General features: G+C 40.8%; 1 protein-coding gene across 10 annotated transcripts in view; it reads left to right on the top strand.

Moving 5' to 3' along the window:
• LOC143041743 (coronin-1A-like) overlaps positions 1 to 18,615 on the top strand; it is a 195,162-nt gene that overhangs the window by 72,095 nt on the left and 104,452 nt on the right. For all 10 annotated transcript variants that reach the window (XR_012967815.1, XM_076213760.1, XM_076213759.1 and 7 more), the window contains one exon: positions 578 to 702. Coding sequence is in view for 9 of the 10 variants with exons in the window: in XM_076213760.1 (XP_076069875.1) it covers positions 578 to 702 (125 nt within the window). In the remaining variant the exon portion in view is untranslated. The remainder of the gene's footprint in view (positions 1 to 577; positions 703 to 18,615) is intronic.

Below are 18,615 nucleotides of genomic sequence, written 5' to 3'. Positions count from 1 at the left end.
CGTTAAGCAAGGAGTGCCTGTATCTTTGGTTGATTTTAAGGGTGACAATTTTCAAATGGTATGTATAGGGGTTTTATGATGATTCCATGGACCAAATGTTGGTATTTCTGGATTCAGGTAAGTCTAAACCATAATATTAGGGGGTACCACACTGAAAGGATGACTTTTGCAAAATAACCCCACCCCATAATTAAAGCCCTATCAACCACCCTTCCATCCACCACCCTCTCCCACGTGTACTTATGTTTGACTTCTTTCCTAAACACGGTATTTGCTATCATTAACTCTGTAGACACATCTATCAACTCTCCACTACAATTTTTTCCTAGAATTCCACATTTCGCAACCATTCCATCTATTGGTTCACTTCCTACCTTAGCATTAAGGTCTCCCAATATCAATACATTGACATTTCTCTCTAAACCTTCTATGCACTTGTTTCAATCTATCCAAAAAACCTCCCTTTCCTCTACACTCGTCTCACTACCAGGCCCATATACACTTACAAAAACCCACATCTCTCTTCCCAGTTTCACCTTCATCCACATATATATATATGTTTTTCTTGTCACCCCAGGACTGACCATCAAGACACACAGACCCTTACCACTGCGGCCAACAGAAGTAAGCTCAGATAAGAATGCTGACAAGAAATATGCTTTTCTCAGGAGCGAGACTCGGGCAGATTATCGATCGAAGGAGGTAAGAGACCAAGTTTAAGTTATTCCTTATTAATCTTTCACCCATTTAGAATGAAAGATTGGAATATTTACATTACTCTACGTTCTTAAAAATGAAATAAGGGGACTGTAAGATAAAGGTGAGTTTAATGAAAGGTGTTACCAGCTTTTATCATGTGATGGTTATGGTGAGACTTAATGGAAATGATGGCTTCTAACAGTGGTGTGAGGGAAACACTCGGATTGAAGCATGTATCATGTGTACATGTATATACAATAAAGGGTTTGTTTTTGCATGGTTTTTCCCATGAAACAAATCTCCACAGAATTTGGTCAAGTAGGTGTTGCCCCTCTACTACTGGCATACAATTTATTTTTACCTAGTTGAACTTGACTGTTTTACTCAGTTGAGGTATGGAAGCATGTATGGGTCAAAATATTCTATATAGAGTAATTTTAGTTCATGGTGTGCCTGTCAATAGAATTGACGTCTTCATTTGACAAGGACAGAATTTCTAGAGTATGCTGTCATGGCAATTATTTCAGGGGTGCTGATTAACATGACAATATATGGCACTAATACCATTTACCAGAGCTGGGCATGTTCCTCAGTGTGTTCCTAGGTGCGTCCCTCGATGTCCTGACTGACATATAATCAGGACATTGAGGGATGTTTCTAGGAATGCACTGAGGAATGTGCCCAGCTCTGCCATTTACATAGAAATAATTACACATTGATATTGAAAGGGGCTTTGAGGATGAGAGGAATGTCTGTTGAGCAAAGAAGGGAGAATGAAATGTACATGGGTGAGTGGAGGACGATTGTGCATAGATGATATTTTGATGTAGCCTGAAAGGATTTTTCCCAGTTGTCTCCATTTTCCACATGAAGGGATGGGAAGGGGAGGGGATCACTGTGAAGTTGCCCTGCTGTGTCTTGCTGCATTGCTTCTGACCAGAGCAGTGGGCAGGAGACAAGAATGACATTTCATCCACATGGAGCTAAGATAAGAGGGAAACAAGATTGTTAGATGGGAGCAGAATGGGTGAGAGTGGGTGCATGCTTGACTTGGCTGCCTCCCTTATAAGGGGAAAGAGGTTCTTGGTATATAGTTAGATTATTGAACCATTTTAAGGCCTTTAAAATTTGTCACTGCCTTTCTATGGAAATAAATATTTTTATTACCATTTACCTATATTTGGTGTTGAGCACGTATATATATTAGGATTTAAAAAAGACCATTTTGTGCTGTCTGCTATGAGGATATGAATTATAGATCTACATGTAAGATTGGTTTGCATGAAACTGATGTCAGGGTTGTTTTGAATGTTGTAATCCTGGATGCAGGTTATGTGAGGTTCAAGCCTTTTGCATCCTCGATAGGCAATTTGGTAAAATGTAGGTCTAGCAGTTCAAGAGACCTGGATTTGATTCCCAGATGGAGAAGCAAAGTTGTTAACATCACAGTAGTGATTTCTTGCAACTTCATGATAGAAAGTGAAAGAAATTTATATCTTTCAATATTAAGTGTAAGATGTTTTATGTAAAACTGACATAAAGATTGTTGTTTTGATGAACATTGAGTCCTGCTTACAAATAATAGATAATGGTGCAATAATTTTAAGAATTGGTATAAGGTGCAGAATTGATTGGAACAAGTCCTGTATACAAGTAATGTAAGAAGATTGTTAAACCCCAAATTGAAAAGAGTGTGGGGCAGACTTGTTATGTATAGGGCTATATCTTTAAAATACTGGATCAAATTATATGGCATTTGCAGAATAAAATAAGTTTGCCATGGTGTTTTAAGGTGTTAGTGAAGATGATGTATGAGTACTTTTGGATGTAAGAATGGAATATTGAAAGTGTTTGTGCCAAGAAGACCTTCATTTAGGGTTATAGAATTAGTTCTAGGAATTTATACTAGGTAGAAGATTTAGTAGATAAACATAACTAAATTAATTAGACAATTTACAAGTCGGCATACTTCAGACATTTGTTTTTTGGCCAAAGTTGCTTGAAATCTATATTTCTTAATCTGTGAAGTTTTGTATCATTTTCATCCAGGTATTCATAGCCCTTTCAAGTCCCAGTGGATGTTAGAATGATTTAGTCAAATTTTATCATTTTTTTAATGAAATGGACTACAGAATATTTGTGTATATTTACTTATATATTTATTTATTTTTTGCATTACAATTTTTATTATGTTTTTAAGATGTTATATTAGACTGAATTTCACAAAAAGGCTGAATGCCTTGCATACTTTTTTCAATATTAAACAGTGTTAATTATTTTGTTCCTTCTGTGTGTAGCACTCCTTGTTCAGAATAGTACTTTGTTCCATCATTGATAATATGGATTAACTTGTCCAAGAAATGTATCAATATTGGTTGATACACTTTATTTAAAATGGAATACTATCAAGATGTTGATGCATCTGGCATAACCATTTCCACAAGTTAATTGTATTGAGGAACCTTTGTAAGTATTCATTGGGTAGGAATTCAAAATAACTGAGGAAAATAATATGTTAATTGCTGTGCATGACATCTTTAGTTTTGGACAGTTTTGTGACCTTGAATTTTTAGTAGGTGTTTGTCTAATTAGAAATTTTTTCATAAATATATAGTACAAATATTGGGTATTTTACATAGAAATACAAGTCTGCCATTTTTGACAAGATTTCTAGACTGTGTAACAAATGTTTGCATGCAAAATTTGTGATTTTCAGAGCTGGGTGTGTTACTGCCAGACAGGTAGTGCGTTACTGAAAAATATGTGTATACATGCGGCATATGTGTATATACACATAAGCAGTAATGCAGATTGCTCTAAGGAAATTAAAATCTGTAATGCCTTGACTGAAATACACCCCAGATTTTTCAGTAATGTGCCTAGCTCTAGTGATTTTCGTATTCAAAGAAATTTTCCATAATCATCAGTAATGTTTTGTGTTTGATCATGGTTGTAGAGGACAAAGAAATTAAAATCATTGTCCTTTCACTTTTTGATCTATTACCGAACTAACCATAAAAAGAACTTTTAACCTAAACTTGTAGACAGAAAAAAATAACTGCTTAAGGGTCTATATGGGGTGCCCCTATGGACCAGAGCTACACATCATTTTGTCTGCGGTAGAGGAAATCACCGGTCGTAGAGGAAATGATGATATTTTATTATACTGCAACTGTCCCTCCATTATGCTGTCCCCCCACTCTTGTTACTGACTTAAACCATTTCTCTGAATATTTATTTCCTTTCTTTGCTTAACCCTGTGGTGGGGGAAAAGAATACTGCCTCATAGTCTTTCCAATTGAGTTGTATGAGGGGGAAAAAAATGGGACATGGATAGGACTAGACATCCATCTCTCTGTAGCGCCAAAGGGGACATTATTAAAAAAAGTAAAGGCATAAGGGTCTAGGAGTTTTCCAACCAGTACCCTAAGGTTTGGGTTTTTTAATGTGTGTAGATATGGTACAAATGAAAGTAAAAGGGAAGAGAGAGGCAGTATGTTTGTGAGAAGAAAGATGAATGTGTTGGCATTGAGTGAAAGTAAGTAGAAAGGAAGGGGCAAGTTTGAGTTTGGGAGCATAGTTGGGAGGATCTCAGGAGTGAAGAGAGGATGAGGGAGAGAAGGGGTGGCTATACTAGTAAGTGAAGAGATAGGGAAGTATTTAATGGAGTGAAAGGAGGTTTCTTTAAGGTTGATGTGGATGAAAGTGAAACTGGGAAGGGAGACGTGGGTTTTTGTAAGTGCGTATGGTCCTGGTTGTGAGAAGAGTGTAGAGAAAAGAAAGACTTTTTGAATAGATCTAAACAAGTGCATAGAGGGTTTAGAAAGAAATATCAATGGTGTGGCATTGGGAGACCTTAATGCTAGGGTAGGAAATGAACCAATAGAATGGTTGGGAAGTTGGGAGTTCCAGGAGAAGATTGTAGTGGAGAGTTGATTGAAATGTGTCTAGAGAGTTGATGATAGCAAATACAGTGTGTAGGAAGAAGTCAAGTATAAGTACACATGGGAGTGGGTGTACTATATGTTAGTAACCAGGAGTATAGTAGGAAGAGTTAGGGATATACATGTTCTAAGGGGAGAGAATTGGGGAATATCAGATAAATTTTTGGTGGAAGGTAAGTTGAGAGTGGAGGATAGATGGAGGAAGAGGTAAAGGACAGAAGGTAGGGAGGTGCTTAAAGTGAACTGCTTATATGAGAAAGAAATGGAGTACAAGAAGCTAAGAGAGGAGTGGGAGGGAGTGAAGAATAGAGTAGAACTAGGAGTGGAGGAGGAATGGGGATGGTTCAAGGAGGGTCTTAAGGTGTGCAAAGATGGTATGTGGAACAAGAAGGATGGGAGGAAATAAAAGGAAGGGTAGTAAGTGGTGGGATGAGGAAGCAAAGAAGGATGCAGGAGTGAGCTTTCACAGATTGGTTACAAAATAGGATGAAAGAATCATATGAGAAGTACAAAGCAAGGGAAGAGAAGTAAAGCATAAGATAAAGAAAGCAAAGAGGAGAGCAGATGTGAAATGAGGTAAGAGTATGACAGAACACTTTGAAAGTAATAAAGTTGTTTTGTAAAAAAAATTAAGAGAGGAAGAGGAGATAAATCAAGTAGAGAAGAAAAGGTAAAAGGTGCAGATGGAGAGATAGAATTGGAAGAGAAGACAGTAAGAGGAAGATGGGCAGAGTATTTTAGGGAGTTGGTAAATGTGAAGGAGGATAAGGAAGGAAAGGTAGTTGCATTGGGAAGTGCTAAAAATGACAGTGATGAATGAGTAAAATAAAGGAGAAATAAGGAAAGATGAAGTGAAGCAGAAGGTGGCTGGGTTAGATGGATGTCATGCAGAATGTCTAAAAAAAAAACAAAAAAAAGTGGTACAGTGATGGTGGACTGGTTGGTGAGGTTGTTTAAGAGTGTAGAGTGCCAGAGGACTGGAGGAGTGACTGCATAGTTCCACTTTACAAGAGAAAAGGGGGCAAGTGTGATAGTAGTAGTTCCAGAGGGATCAGTTTGTGTAGTTGGGAACACTTAAGGGAGGGTCTTGAGAGGATTAGGAGAGGAACAGATGGAATAATTGGTGAGGAACAGTGTGGTTTTAGGAAAGGTGGGAGTTGTGTGGATCAGATTTTTGTGGTAAGATGTATGTGAGAGCTTTAGGAAAAGGTAAGGATGTTTTTTGGGCTTTTATGGATTTGGAAAAGTTGTATGACAGGGTAGACAGGAAGGCACTGTGGTAGGTATTGCAGATATATGAGAGTTTTTACAAGAGTAGTAAAGCTTGTGTTATAACCAGAAATGGAGAGAGGGAGTGGTTTGAAGTAAAGGTAGGACTTCATCAGTGATGTGTTATGTCACCTTGGCTGTTCAATTTATACATGGATAGGGTGGTGTGAGAGGTAAATGTAAGGATAGTGGATTGGGGATTGGAGATGGTTAAAGAAAATGGAGAAAAGTGGGAGATAAGCCAGTTGTTTGCTGATGACACTGATTGTAGTAGAATCAGAGGAGGAATTGAGGAAGTTAGTGACAGTTTGGGAAGGTGTGCAAAAGGAAGTTCAAGATAAATGTGGGTAAAAGTAAGGTGATGAGATGTACAAGGTGAGAAAGTAGCAGCAGACTGGAAGTGAGTAATAAGGGAGAGATACTGGAGGAAGTGGATAATTTTAGATACTTGAGTGCAAATGTGGCAGGAAAGGGAGGAGTGGAGGTAAAGGTAGAATATAGATTGAGAGAAGGAAGTAAACGCCTTAGGGGATTAAAAAGTGTAATGAAAACATATAATTGGGAATGGATGCTAAGAGGAAATCATATGAAGGATTGTGCTTATAGCACCGTATGGGGCAGAAACATAGAACATAAGAGAGAAGGAGTTTGAATGTGTTTGAGATGAGGTGTCTGAGAAGTATGATAGGAGTTACTAGGTTGGATAGAGTGAGAAACGAGGTTAGGAGGAGAATGGGGGTGGAAAGGGAGTTGGGAGATAGGGTTGATGAAAGAGTATTGGGATGGTTTGGACACGTGGAAAGAATGAATGAAGAAAGATTAGTAAAAGAGGTGTGAAAGGCAGAGTTAAGGAGCGGACATGAGGGGGCGACCAAGGATGTGATGGATGGATGGGGTAAAAGGGGCATTGGGAAAGAGGGGAATGTCAGAAGGATAGAAGACAGAAGATAAGGGTGAGTGGAGAATGGTTGTGTATGAATGATGCTGTGATTCATGAAAGGGAGTGGGTTAGGGTGAGGGAGTGTGTAAAAAAAAAAAATGACACTGCCCAAGTGGATTTCTTCCCATCTCTTTTTCTACATGAGGGAACAGAGAGGTGTGGTCACCAATTTAATGAAGCTGCCTTGCTGTGGATGTGCTGTGTCTTGCAACATTGCTTCTGACCCAGGTAGTGGGTGAGATGCAGGAATGACCCATCATCCAGGAGGAGCCAAGATATGACGGTAGAGGGGAGCAGAGTATGTGGGGATGGAATGGGTGGGAGTGGATTTTATGCCTTTGGTTTTTGGTTACTTTCTTTGTAAGGGGGAAAAAATATTTGTGTATATACATATATATATGTATATATATATAAAGCATGTGTAAATATATGTATATACACATGTGTATATATATATATATATATATATATATTTTTTTTTATCAACCACAGTGCACTTTAATTCTAAGCCATCAACATCGGAAGAACCATGGAGGTACATGCAGAAATTGAAATGTTGTACACCTGAGGACTTGCACCAAGGCCAGCACATGACCAGTGCTTGTAGTAACTTGACCACTACACCATGAAGAGATAGTGTAGTGGTCAAGTCACTACAAGCACTGGTCACGTGCTGGCCTTGGTTAGAGTCCTCAGATGTACCACGTTTCAATTTCTGCATGTGCCTCCATGGTTCTTCCAATGTTGTTGTTGTTGTTGTTGTCGTTCCCTAGACTGTCGGTCCGAGCAGTCCCGTCTCCCCAAGGAATGCCATAGCCGAGACTGGGTTTTCCCACAAATCCTTTATAGAGCGTATGTTGTGTTGTTTGCGTGCATGATTGTGTATAATGCAGTCTTCCATTATGTGTTGTATGGTATGGGGTGAAGTGTTACATCCTGGGCAGCTGTTCACAACGCGGTCATCCAGCCTCTTCTGGTAGCTTAGAAGTGCTGGGTGGTGACCGCACCGCAGTCTGGCCAAGTGGACTCTGTCCTTTCATGGGAGAGAGGATTCAGAAGGGTGGATATCAGGGGGTCTGGCATGCAGCAGTGTGTTGTCTTTCAGTGTGTTAATGGAGCGGTGAGTGATATGATTATGAATATGTTTCCGGAGGCTGGTATTTGGTGGTTGTGGAGGAAGAGAAGAGAGTATCTGTGCGTGATAAAGGTCTTTGGGTGTTGTTTTAATGTTTCTTGGTGTGTGTAGGTGTTCTGCTATGTAGTGTAGCGGGTGTGATGTGTTTGTGGCAGCTGCGGCAAATGTTTATGTGCCTCTCATGTCGAGGTGGTCCTTGACTTTGAGGACTTTTGTTTCATGGTGTAAATGGTCTGTAGGTGTTGTATTTGTGCAGCCTGTAATTGTTTTTAGGGCTTTGTTTTGTATGATTTGAAGGGTGTTGTGGTGTGTCTCACTGAGATTAGGAGCCCATGCAGGACTTGCATAATTCAACACTGAGCATATGCATTGTTTGTATATTGTTATATTAGTTTCTTTTTGTCCAAATGTTGTTCCAGTGATTGACTTAAGTGCGTTAAGTCTGGGTGCGCATTTGTTTTTTATGTTTGTGAGGTGTTGTTTGAAAGACATGGATGTATCGTATGTTACACCAAGAATTTTCGGTGTGTTTGTGCGTGGTATTAGAGTGTTGTTGATGTAGAAATGAGGTATGTATTTGTGTTCTTTTGTCCAGTTGGTGGGAAGTGTTGCTGTAGATTTGGTTGGAGCTATTTTGAGTCTGTGATGAACCATGTGTTGAGTGTGTCAAGGTATGGCTGGATTATTTCTGCAGATTTGTCTGTGTTACGATGTGTGCATGTGATTGTTATGTCGTCTGCGTAGGAAGAGATTTGTATTTCCGAGGTGTCTGGCATGGGTAAGTCATGCATGTATAGATTGAATAGTGTGGGGGATAGAACTGAGCCCTGTGGTACTCCGTTCTTAATGTTTCTGATGTGCGATGATTGGCCATTATATGACACGTAAGCATTCCTACCTGCCAGATAATTGGCCAGCCATCTTTTGGTGTTATTGTGCATGTGTGTGTTATATATTTTATTTGTTAGGTTGTGGCGGGGGATAGCATCAAAAGCTTTACTAATGTCTAATGTTATAAGAAGTGTTCTTTGGTGGGGCCTATCTGAATTGATGCCATCTAAAATTCTTTGTGTGAGGTTTGTCAGAAGAGTGTTTGTGGAGTGTAGTGGCCTAAAACCGTGTTGTGAGTCAGCAAGGGGAATATGTGGTGTGACAAGTTTAAGTATTAGGTGTTCAATGACTTTAGAGGGGGTGCAGAGAAGTGTGATTGGGTGGTGCGATGTTGGGATTGTTGGGTCTTTGTTCGGTTTTGGAATGGTGATTATTTTACCATGCTTCCAGATGTCGGGTATAGTGTTATGTGAATAGCTGTAGTTTGCAATGTTTGTGAGTGCGTGTATACCTTGTGGTCCAATGTGTTTTAGGTGGATGTTGCTTATGTTATCAGGGCCAGAAGGCAGATGAGTGCTTGAGACTATGTATTATGAGTTTTGTCTGACTGTCTATGAAGGGTGTATAGTCTGAGTCTGTGGGAAAGTCTTTCTTACGTCGAATGGTGCGTCGGTCGTCAGGGTGAGAAGTGAGATGGCTTGTCTGTGCAAAATGACGTATGAGTGCGTTTGCTTGTTGTCTGTTTGAGGGTAGATTATCTGTTGTTGTGATTATTCCTGCGTGAGAGCGTGTAGTGTTACTGTTGGATAGTGTAATGCTGTTGAGTGTTTTGTACAATTTGCTGGTGTTTGTTTTGTGATCAAGTGTATTGATAAAGTTTTGCCAATTTTGTGTTTTTTGTTCATGTATTTTATTGGCAATCACAGTGTTTAGTGTTTGTATTTGGGCTGCTATGTTTTGAGGGATAGGTGTGGGGGTATCGTGTTTAAGTGTGTCACGTTGTCTGATGAGGCCTTGGATTTCTGGTGTGAAGTTGGGGTTGTGTGATTTTCTGTTGCCTCCAGGGATGTATCTCTTCTCTGCATTTTGTATGATTGTATTAAAAGTGCGCACAGCATTGTTTATGTTTGTGATTGGTGTACTGTTAAGTGTTTCAAAATGTTGTTCTGTCTCTTCAGTAAAAGCTTCCCAGTTAGCTCTCTTGTAATTGGTGTAAGTGTGTCTGGGGCCAACTGGGGTGCATCTTGTTTTGGTGGTGATGATGATTGGAAGGTGGTCAGAGCCAAGGGTTCCGACCACTCTCCATGATGTTGTTGGGGTTAGGCAGGGGGAGCAAAAGGTGATATCAGGAGAGGAGGGAGTGTAGAGGACTTGGTGTGGGATATGTGTATGATTGTGTGTTGTTCATGATAGTCAATGAGTCAAACTGAGTGTATATCAAGCCCTCTGTCTGTGTCAGGGTTGTCGACATACCAGGCAGATGACTTGGCGTTGAAGTCTCCACCCATGATCAGGTTGGGGATTGAGGCCAGTTGGCTAAAATGAGGCCTGAAGGTGTCTGGAACTGTGGGGGATGATTGGGGGGGAATGTACATGTTAACTATTGTCAGTGTTGATTTGTTGCCTTTGCGGATTCGAATGGATTGGATTTTTGTTGTGTTATCTGTGGTAGGGAGGAGAATTTTGGTTGTGGCTCTTGTGTCCACAAAACAGATGGAGTGGTGGATCAGGGTGATGAGTCCACCGCCATAGCCGTCAGTCCAGTCTTGTCTGATGGCTTAGAATTAAAGTGCATTGTGGTTGATAAAAATGTATCTCTAGTCACTGGGACTATATATATATATGTAATATATATATATATATATATAATATATATATTTGTATATATCAAATCATACATACATATACCAAAGGCCTTTTCCCCCTTAAATAGGAGATAGCCAAAAAGAAAAAGGTAGAGAAACCACTCCCACCCATTACATCCCCTACATACTCCACTCCCCTCCACCCTCTTCCCTCCCTCACATCTTGGCACCTGGATGACGGGTCATCCCTATATCCTGTCCACTGCCCTGGATCAGGAGCAGTGTCACAAGACACAACACATCCACAGCAAGGCCGCTTCATTAATTCAACGACCCCCCTCTCCATCCCCTCATGCAGAAAAGGAGAAGACGGGGACAAATCCCTTCATGCCGCGTCAATTTATTTCTCATACATACTCCCTCACCCCTATCCCCCACCCCCTCATGCATCACAGCATCATCCATAAACAACCCTTCTCCATTCACCCCTATCTTCTGTCCTCTCCCATCCTTCCTCAGCAGACATTCTTCTCTTTTGTAATGCCCCTTTTACCCCATCCATCCATCTCATCCTAGGATGCCCCCTCATATTCACTCCTTCCACCTCTGCCTTCCACACCTCTTTTATGAATATTTCTTCACTCGTTCTTTCCATGTGTCCAAACCATCCTAATACTCTTATCAATTCTATCTCCCAACTCCCTTTCCACCCCTGTTCTCCTCCTCACCTCCTCATTTCTCACTCTATCCGGCCTAGTAACCACCCTTATAATACTTCTCAGACACCTCATCTCAAACACATTCAAACTCCTTCTCTCTTCCTCTCTTATGTTCCGTGTTTCTGCCCTGTACAGTGCTGTTGGTACAATCACTCCTTCAGTTTTCCGCATAGAGTGTTGGACAGTGAAATAGTGTATACAAAAACCACTCATGACTTTAAGAGCAAACTAGACACTGCGAGATACAAAGGTGGGACACCACAAGCGTTGCTCCCCTTACCGCAAAATACAACTAGGTAAATATAACCTCTTAGCACTTTTTAATCCACCAAGACATTTACTCACTTCTCTCAAGCTACATTCTACCTCCACCCCTACTCCCTTTTCTGCCACATTCGCACCCAAGTATCTAAAACTATCCACTTCCTCCAGTCTCTCTCCCTTAATACTCACTTCCATCCTGCTGCCACTCTCTCCCCTTGTACATTTCATCACCTTACGTTTGCCTACATTTATCTTCAGCTTCCTTCTTTTACACACCTCAAACTGTGTCACTAACTTCCTCAATCCCTCCTCTGATCCTGCTACAAGCACAGTGTCATCAGCAAACAATAACTGGCCTGTTTCCCTCTTTTCTCCACTTTCTTTAACCATCTCCAACCCCTGACCCACCGCCCTTGAATTCACCTCTCGCACCACCCCATCCATATATAGATTGAATAGCCAGGGCAACATAACACATCCCTGACAAAGTCCCACCATTACCTCAAACCATTCACTCTCTCCATTTCTAATCCTAACACAAGCTCTACTAATCTTCTAAAAACTCTTGACTGCTCATAACAGCTTTCCTCCTATCCCTTATATTTGCAATACCTCCCACAGTGCCTACCTGTTTACCCTGTCGTAAGCCTTTTCCAGATCCATAAAAGCCCAAAAAACATCCTTACCTTTTCCTATAGCTTTCTCACATATCTGTCTTACAACAAGAATCTGATCTACACAACCCCTACATGTCCTAAACCCACACTGTTCCTCACCAATTACTCCCTCTGTTCCTCTCCTAATCCTCTCAATCAAGACCCTCCCATAAGCCCTCCTAACTACACTCAACAAGCTGATCCCTCTGAAACTACTGCACTCACATTTGTCCCCCTTTCCCTTGTAAAATGGAACTCCTCCAGTCCTCCGGCACTCTACCCTCTCTTAAACAAACATTAGATAACCTCACCAACCAGTCTACCATAACTGTACCTCCTATTTTCAGACATTCTGCATGGCATCCATCCAACCCAAGTGCCTTACCTGCTCTCATCATCTTAACAACTGCTTTCACTTCATATTTCCTTATTTCTCCTCCATTTTCCTCACTCATCACTCTCATTTTCTTAGCGCTTCTCACTGCAACTACCTTTCCCTCCCTATCCTCCTTCACATTTAGCAACTCCCTAAAATACTCTGCCCACCTTCCTCTCACTGCCTTCTCTTCCATTATCATCTCTCCATCTGCACCTTTTACCTTTTCCTCTCTACTTGATTTGCCTCCTCTTCCTCTTTTAATTTCTTTCAAATTTTTCTGTCATAATCTTACTCCATTTCATATCTGCTCTCCTCTTTGCCTCCTTTATCTTATGCTTGACTTCCCTTCTCATTACTTTGTACCTCTCATATGATTTCCTCAACCTAATTTGTAGCCAACCTATGAAAGCCAGCTTCTTTTCTTCTACACCCTCTTTGCTTCCTCATCCCACCATTCACTACCCTTCTATTTCCTCCCACCCTCCTTGTTCCACATACCATCTTTGCACACCTTATGACTCCCTCCTTGAATTATCCCCATTCCTCCTCCCCTCCTAGTTCTACTCTATCCCTCACTCCCTCCCACTCCTCTTTCAGCTTCTTCTTATACTCCTTCTACTTTTCTTTCTCATTTAACCTCTTCACTCCGGGGCACATGCACGTCTGGCAGCATTAGCTGCCCGACGTGCGAAGTTGCGTCATAATAATCGCATTATAAAAAATAAAGTCAGTGCTCAATCGTTCATTCTCTTTCACCCATGAATTTTGATACATACATATACCAAGGCTTTTTCCCCCTTCCAAGGGAGGTAGCCAAAAAGGGAAAGGCATAAAAACACTCCCACCCATTTCATCCCTAAATACACTCCACACCCCTCCCACCCTCCCTCTCATCTGAGCACCTCCTGGATGACGGGTCATCCCTGCACCCTGCCCACCGCCCTGGGTCAGAAGCAGTGTCGCAAGACACAGCACATCCACAGCAAGGCCGCTTCATTTAATCGGCGACCCCCCCTCTCCGTCCCCCCTTGCATATAAGGAGAGGACGGGGAGAAATCCCTTCGGGCTGTGTCAAAATTTACTCACGCATACTAACCCCCCCCCCCCCCGCCCATTCCTCCTCATGCAATCACAACATCATCCATATACAACCATTCTCCACTCACCTCTGTCTTCCATCCTCTCCCTTCCTTCCTCAACAGACATTCCCCTCTTCCCCAAAGCCCCCTTCACCCCTTCCATCCACCTCATCCTAGGACGTCCCCTCATGTTCACTCCCTCCACATCTGCCTTCCATACCTCTTTTACTAGTCTTTCTTCACTCATTCTTTCCATGTGTCCAAACCATCCTAATATTCTTTCATCAACCCTATCTCCCAAATCCTTTTTCACCCCTGTTCTCCTCCTCACCTCCTCATTTCTCACTCTATCCAGCATTTTGATAACTATAGAAAATATGATGAAGCCAGTTTAGAGAGAATGGAGGTTACATAGGTACGACTACAATAAATATAATCAAGACGCCGATGTCGGCATCATCGCATACCCACTTACTCCTCATGACGCCTACGTAGGCGTCACCGTATGGAAGTGGTTAAGCAGTTCACTCTAAATACCTCCCTACATTCTGCCCTTTTCCTCTTCACCTATTCCCCACTCTCAACTTATCTCCCACCAGAAGATTATCTGATATTCCCCCACTCCCTCCCCTTAGAACATGTACATCCTTAACTCTTCCTACCATACTCCTGGTCACCACTATATAGTCCATTAATGCTCTATTTGCCACCCTTCCATCTGCCACCCTCTCCCATGTATATTTATGCTTGAATTTCTTCCAAAACACAGTATTTGCTATCATCAACTCATTTCAGACACATCTCCATCAACTCTCCACTACAATTTTTACCTGGAACTCCATACTTCCCAATCAATTCCTACCCTAGCATTTAGGTCTCTCAATACAACTACATTGAGATTTCTCCCTAATCCCTCTATGCACTCATTTAAATCTACCCAAAAAGCCTCCCTTTCCTCTATGCTATTCTCACTACCAGGCCTATATGCATTTACAAAAACCCATGTATCCCTTCCCAGCTTCACCTTCATCCACATCAACCATGAAGAAACCTCCTTCCACTCCACTACACACTTACCTATCTCTTCATTTACTAGTATAGCCACTCCCTCTCTCCCTCGTCCCCTCTTCACTCTTGAGAACCTCCCAATAACACTCCCAAACTCACACTCACCCCCTCCCTTTCAATTTAGTTTCACTCAAAGCCAACACATCCATCTTTCTTCTCACAAACATACTGCCTATCTCTTCCCTTTTACTCTCATCTGTACCACATCCACTGGTTAGTAAACTCCTAGACCCTCTTATTTATGCCTTTACTCTTTTTTTAATGTACCCTGTGGGGCTACAGGTAGCAGGATTCCTAGTCCTAAACCCTGTCCCATTTTTTGTCACCTTTTATGGCTCAAGTGGGATGACTTGGTGGCAGCATTCTTTTCCCACCACCACATGGTTGGCAAAAAAAGGAAATGAATATTCAGAGAAATGGTACAGGACAGTAACAAGGGGTTGGGGGACAGCATAATGAAGGGACAGTCATAGTATAATAAAAGTGTCATCATTTTTCTATGAATAGTCTTCCTCTATCACAGGCAAAATGTAGTAGCACATTTGTAAAAAAAATAATCACAAGAACCCACAATTGGAATAAAAGGAAACTTAGAAGAAAGTATAATTTCTATATTTTGGGTTATAGCAATAGCCAGAGCCCTCATCCTTTCTGACCTCACACCTCTACCCGATTGACCACATATCCCCCTCCCTTCTGACTCCACCCAGTGTTATGGAATGTCACGTGTAAAGCTATCCTTGTTCCTCCTCCACTTACATCACAATTGTATTTATGTCTCAATCATTTCTTGTAACTTTTACTTTCCTGAAGAGGGCTATAGCTATTAGCCAAAATATAGAAGTTATTCTTTGTTCTAATATATATACATATACATGTATATATAATTATATATGTGTATGTACATGTATGTACACACATGCAAGTATGTATATACATACATGTAAATATATGTAGGAATATAACCAAGGAGACTGCAAAAGACCATAAGGCCTACACTAGACAGTTCCATGTCCATTACCACCTATCATTCTCATCCATAAAGTTGTCTAACCTTTTCTTAAGACAACTGTTCACCACTATTGGTAAATCATTTTGGTATTGACAAGTTAGAAAAAGTACAATGGCGAGCCACAAAACTGATTCCAAATATAAGATAAAAATCGTACCAAAATAGACTAAAATGTATGAATCTGTTTTCCCTAAAAAAGCATAGACTCAGAGGTGACTTGATACAGGTTTTTAAGATTCTATAGGGAATGGACAAGATCAAAAGTAACAATGTTCACACTGAATGAGAATCTCACAAGAAATAATGGTCTCAAACTGTCAGTAAATAGATTTAATTTGGAAATATGTAGAAATATTTTCACCAATCGTTTAGTTAATGAGTGGAATGAATTTCCTGCAGAGGCAGTGCAATGTAGTTCAGTTCAAAGCTGTAAAATTCATTTAGATAAACACCTAAGCAAGATGCTGTAATGCCTGCCATTTATTTTATATTGTTTATTTGTTTTGTTTATTATTTGCTTGATTATCATTCATTATTAGTTATGTAAAATTATTATTATTTTCTACTTATTCTACTTATTTAAAGAAAATGGAGAAAAGTGGGAGGTGAGCCAGCTATTGTTTGCGGACGACACTACGCTTGTGGCAGGATCGGAGGAGGGATTGAGGAAGTTGGTGGCAGAGTTTGGGAGAGTATGTGATAGAAGAAAGCTAAAGATAAATGTGGGTAAAAGTAAGGTGATGAGATGAACAAGGGGTGAAAGTGGCAGTAATCTGGAAGTGAGCATTAAGGGAGAGTGACTGGAGGAAGTGGATAGTTTTAGATACTTGGGTGCAAATGTGGCAAGAAGAGGTGGAGTGAAGGTGGAGGTAGAATGTAGATTGAGAGAAGCGAGTAAATGCCTTGGTGGATTAAAGAGTGTAATGAGGAATAGACATTTGGGAATGGATGCTAAGAGGAGACTGTATGAAGGAGTGATTGTGCCAACAGCACTGTATGGGGCAGAAACATGGAACATAAGAGAGGAAGAGAGAAGGAGTTTGAATGTGTTTGAGATGAGGTGTCTGAGAAGTATGATGGGGGTTACTAGGCTAGATAGAGTGAGAAATGAGGAGGTGAGGAGGAGAACAAGGGTGGAAAGGGAGTTGGGAGATAGGGTTGATGAAAGAATATTAGGATGGTTTGGACACATGGAAAGAATGAGTGAAGCAAGACTAGTAAAAGAGGTATGGAAGGCAGATGTGGAGGGAGTGAACATGAGGGGAAGAGGGGAATGTCTGTTGAGGAAGGACGGAAGAGGACAGAAGACGGGTGAATGGAGAATGGTTGTATATGGATGATGGTGTGATTGCATGAGGTGGAATGAGTGGGGGGGATGGGGGGTAAGGTAGTATGTGTGAGCAAAATTTGACACAGCCCAAAGGGATTTCTCCCTGTCTTCTCCTTTTATGCAATTGGGGGGACGGAGAGGGGGGGTCACCGATTTAATGAAGCGGCCTTGCTGTGGATGTGCCGTGTCTTGCGACTGCTTCTGACTCAGGGCAGTGGACAAGGTGCAGGGATGACCCATCATCCAGGAGGTGCTAAGATAAGAGGGAGGGTGGAGTGGTGTGGAGTGTATTCAGGGATGGAATGTGTGGGAATAATTTTATGCCTTTTCCTTTTTTGGCTACCTCCCTTGTAAGGGGGAAAAAGCCTTGGTATATGTATGTACTTATTTATTTATTTAATTTATTATTCATATTATAATTTTTGTGTATTTATTTATTATAGTTTTTTTCGCATCCAACCTAGTTATGGACCAAAAGGTCTCCTGTCGGCATGCTCCTCCTTTGTAATCCTTTGTAATCTTCAGTTGGCAATATGATTCAAAGGCATATAAATCAAATTAGAATTGTTCAGTGTGGGTCCTTATGTTCCTCTGTTGATGTTAATGTCAATACAAAGAGGCTGATTAGGATAACGAAGGATCTTGGTTTGGATTTTTTCGAAGGAGGAAGGGTGACTTTTTGATTGCATCCTGTAATGCCCCCCTTGCATTTGAATTAGTCCATTTTACTGAAAAGGTGCCATGGGAATGAATAAAACCACCTGGTGGCAACCAGAATAAGAGGAAAATGGCTTTATGATATCTAAAGGGTTACAGGGTGGACTGTAACTTTTTCTTTAGTAGCGAGAGAATTGTCCATGCAGCAGCCAGAGTAAAAGGAAAAGCTCCTTCAACTATATAAGGGATATTGTAGAGTTGTTAAAAGTTTACAAAAGACCAGGGTCTTCTGCGAGACAGACCAGGGCCAATGGATTGATTGATTGTTAAAGGTGTATTTTAACACCATGAAACTTGTGATAACCAGTGTGAAATAAGTTAGCAATCACAGGGAAAGGTGCAAGAAATGTATCACAGAAGAATCAATTAGTCAAGGATGGAGGATCATCTCTGAAGCAGAGGAAAAAAATTGTCTACATAAAGATAACAAAAGACAGAAGAAAATGTCATTTTTGTAAGGCAGAATAGTAGTCTCCAAAGCTGTGGGTTTTCTCCAAGAGTGTAGTTGTGCCTAGGACAGTAATCTTCTCCAAGATGGAAATTTTCTTCAAGGCCCCAGGGCAAAATTCTTCAAGGTATCTTCAAGAGAATTTTCCCCCGAGACAAAAACCCTCTTCCTCCAAGGTAAGTCTTACCTTCAAATTGGAAGAAAAGGTCACTATGAAATGTAAAAGCATCACAGAAGCATCCGATCTCATCAGATTCGTTATCTTTGGCAGTAAAATCAAAATGTAAATTCAACATCTCCTTTCCCAGAATAAAGCTGTA

This window comes from Oratosquilla oratoria, chromosome 32, assembly GCF_046742065.1.
Source record: "Oratosquilla oratoria isolate Oo_2021 chromosome 32, ASM4674206v1, whole genome shotgun sequence".
Taxonomy (NCBI): domain Eukaryota; kingdom Metazoa; phylum Arthropoda; class Malacostraca; order Stomatopoda; family Squillidae; genus Oratosquilla; species Oratosquilla oratoria.
The sequence above is the reverse complement of the archived record's forward strand: the minus strand, read 5'-3'. Positions and strand labels throughout refer to the sequence as shown.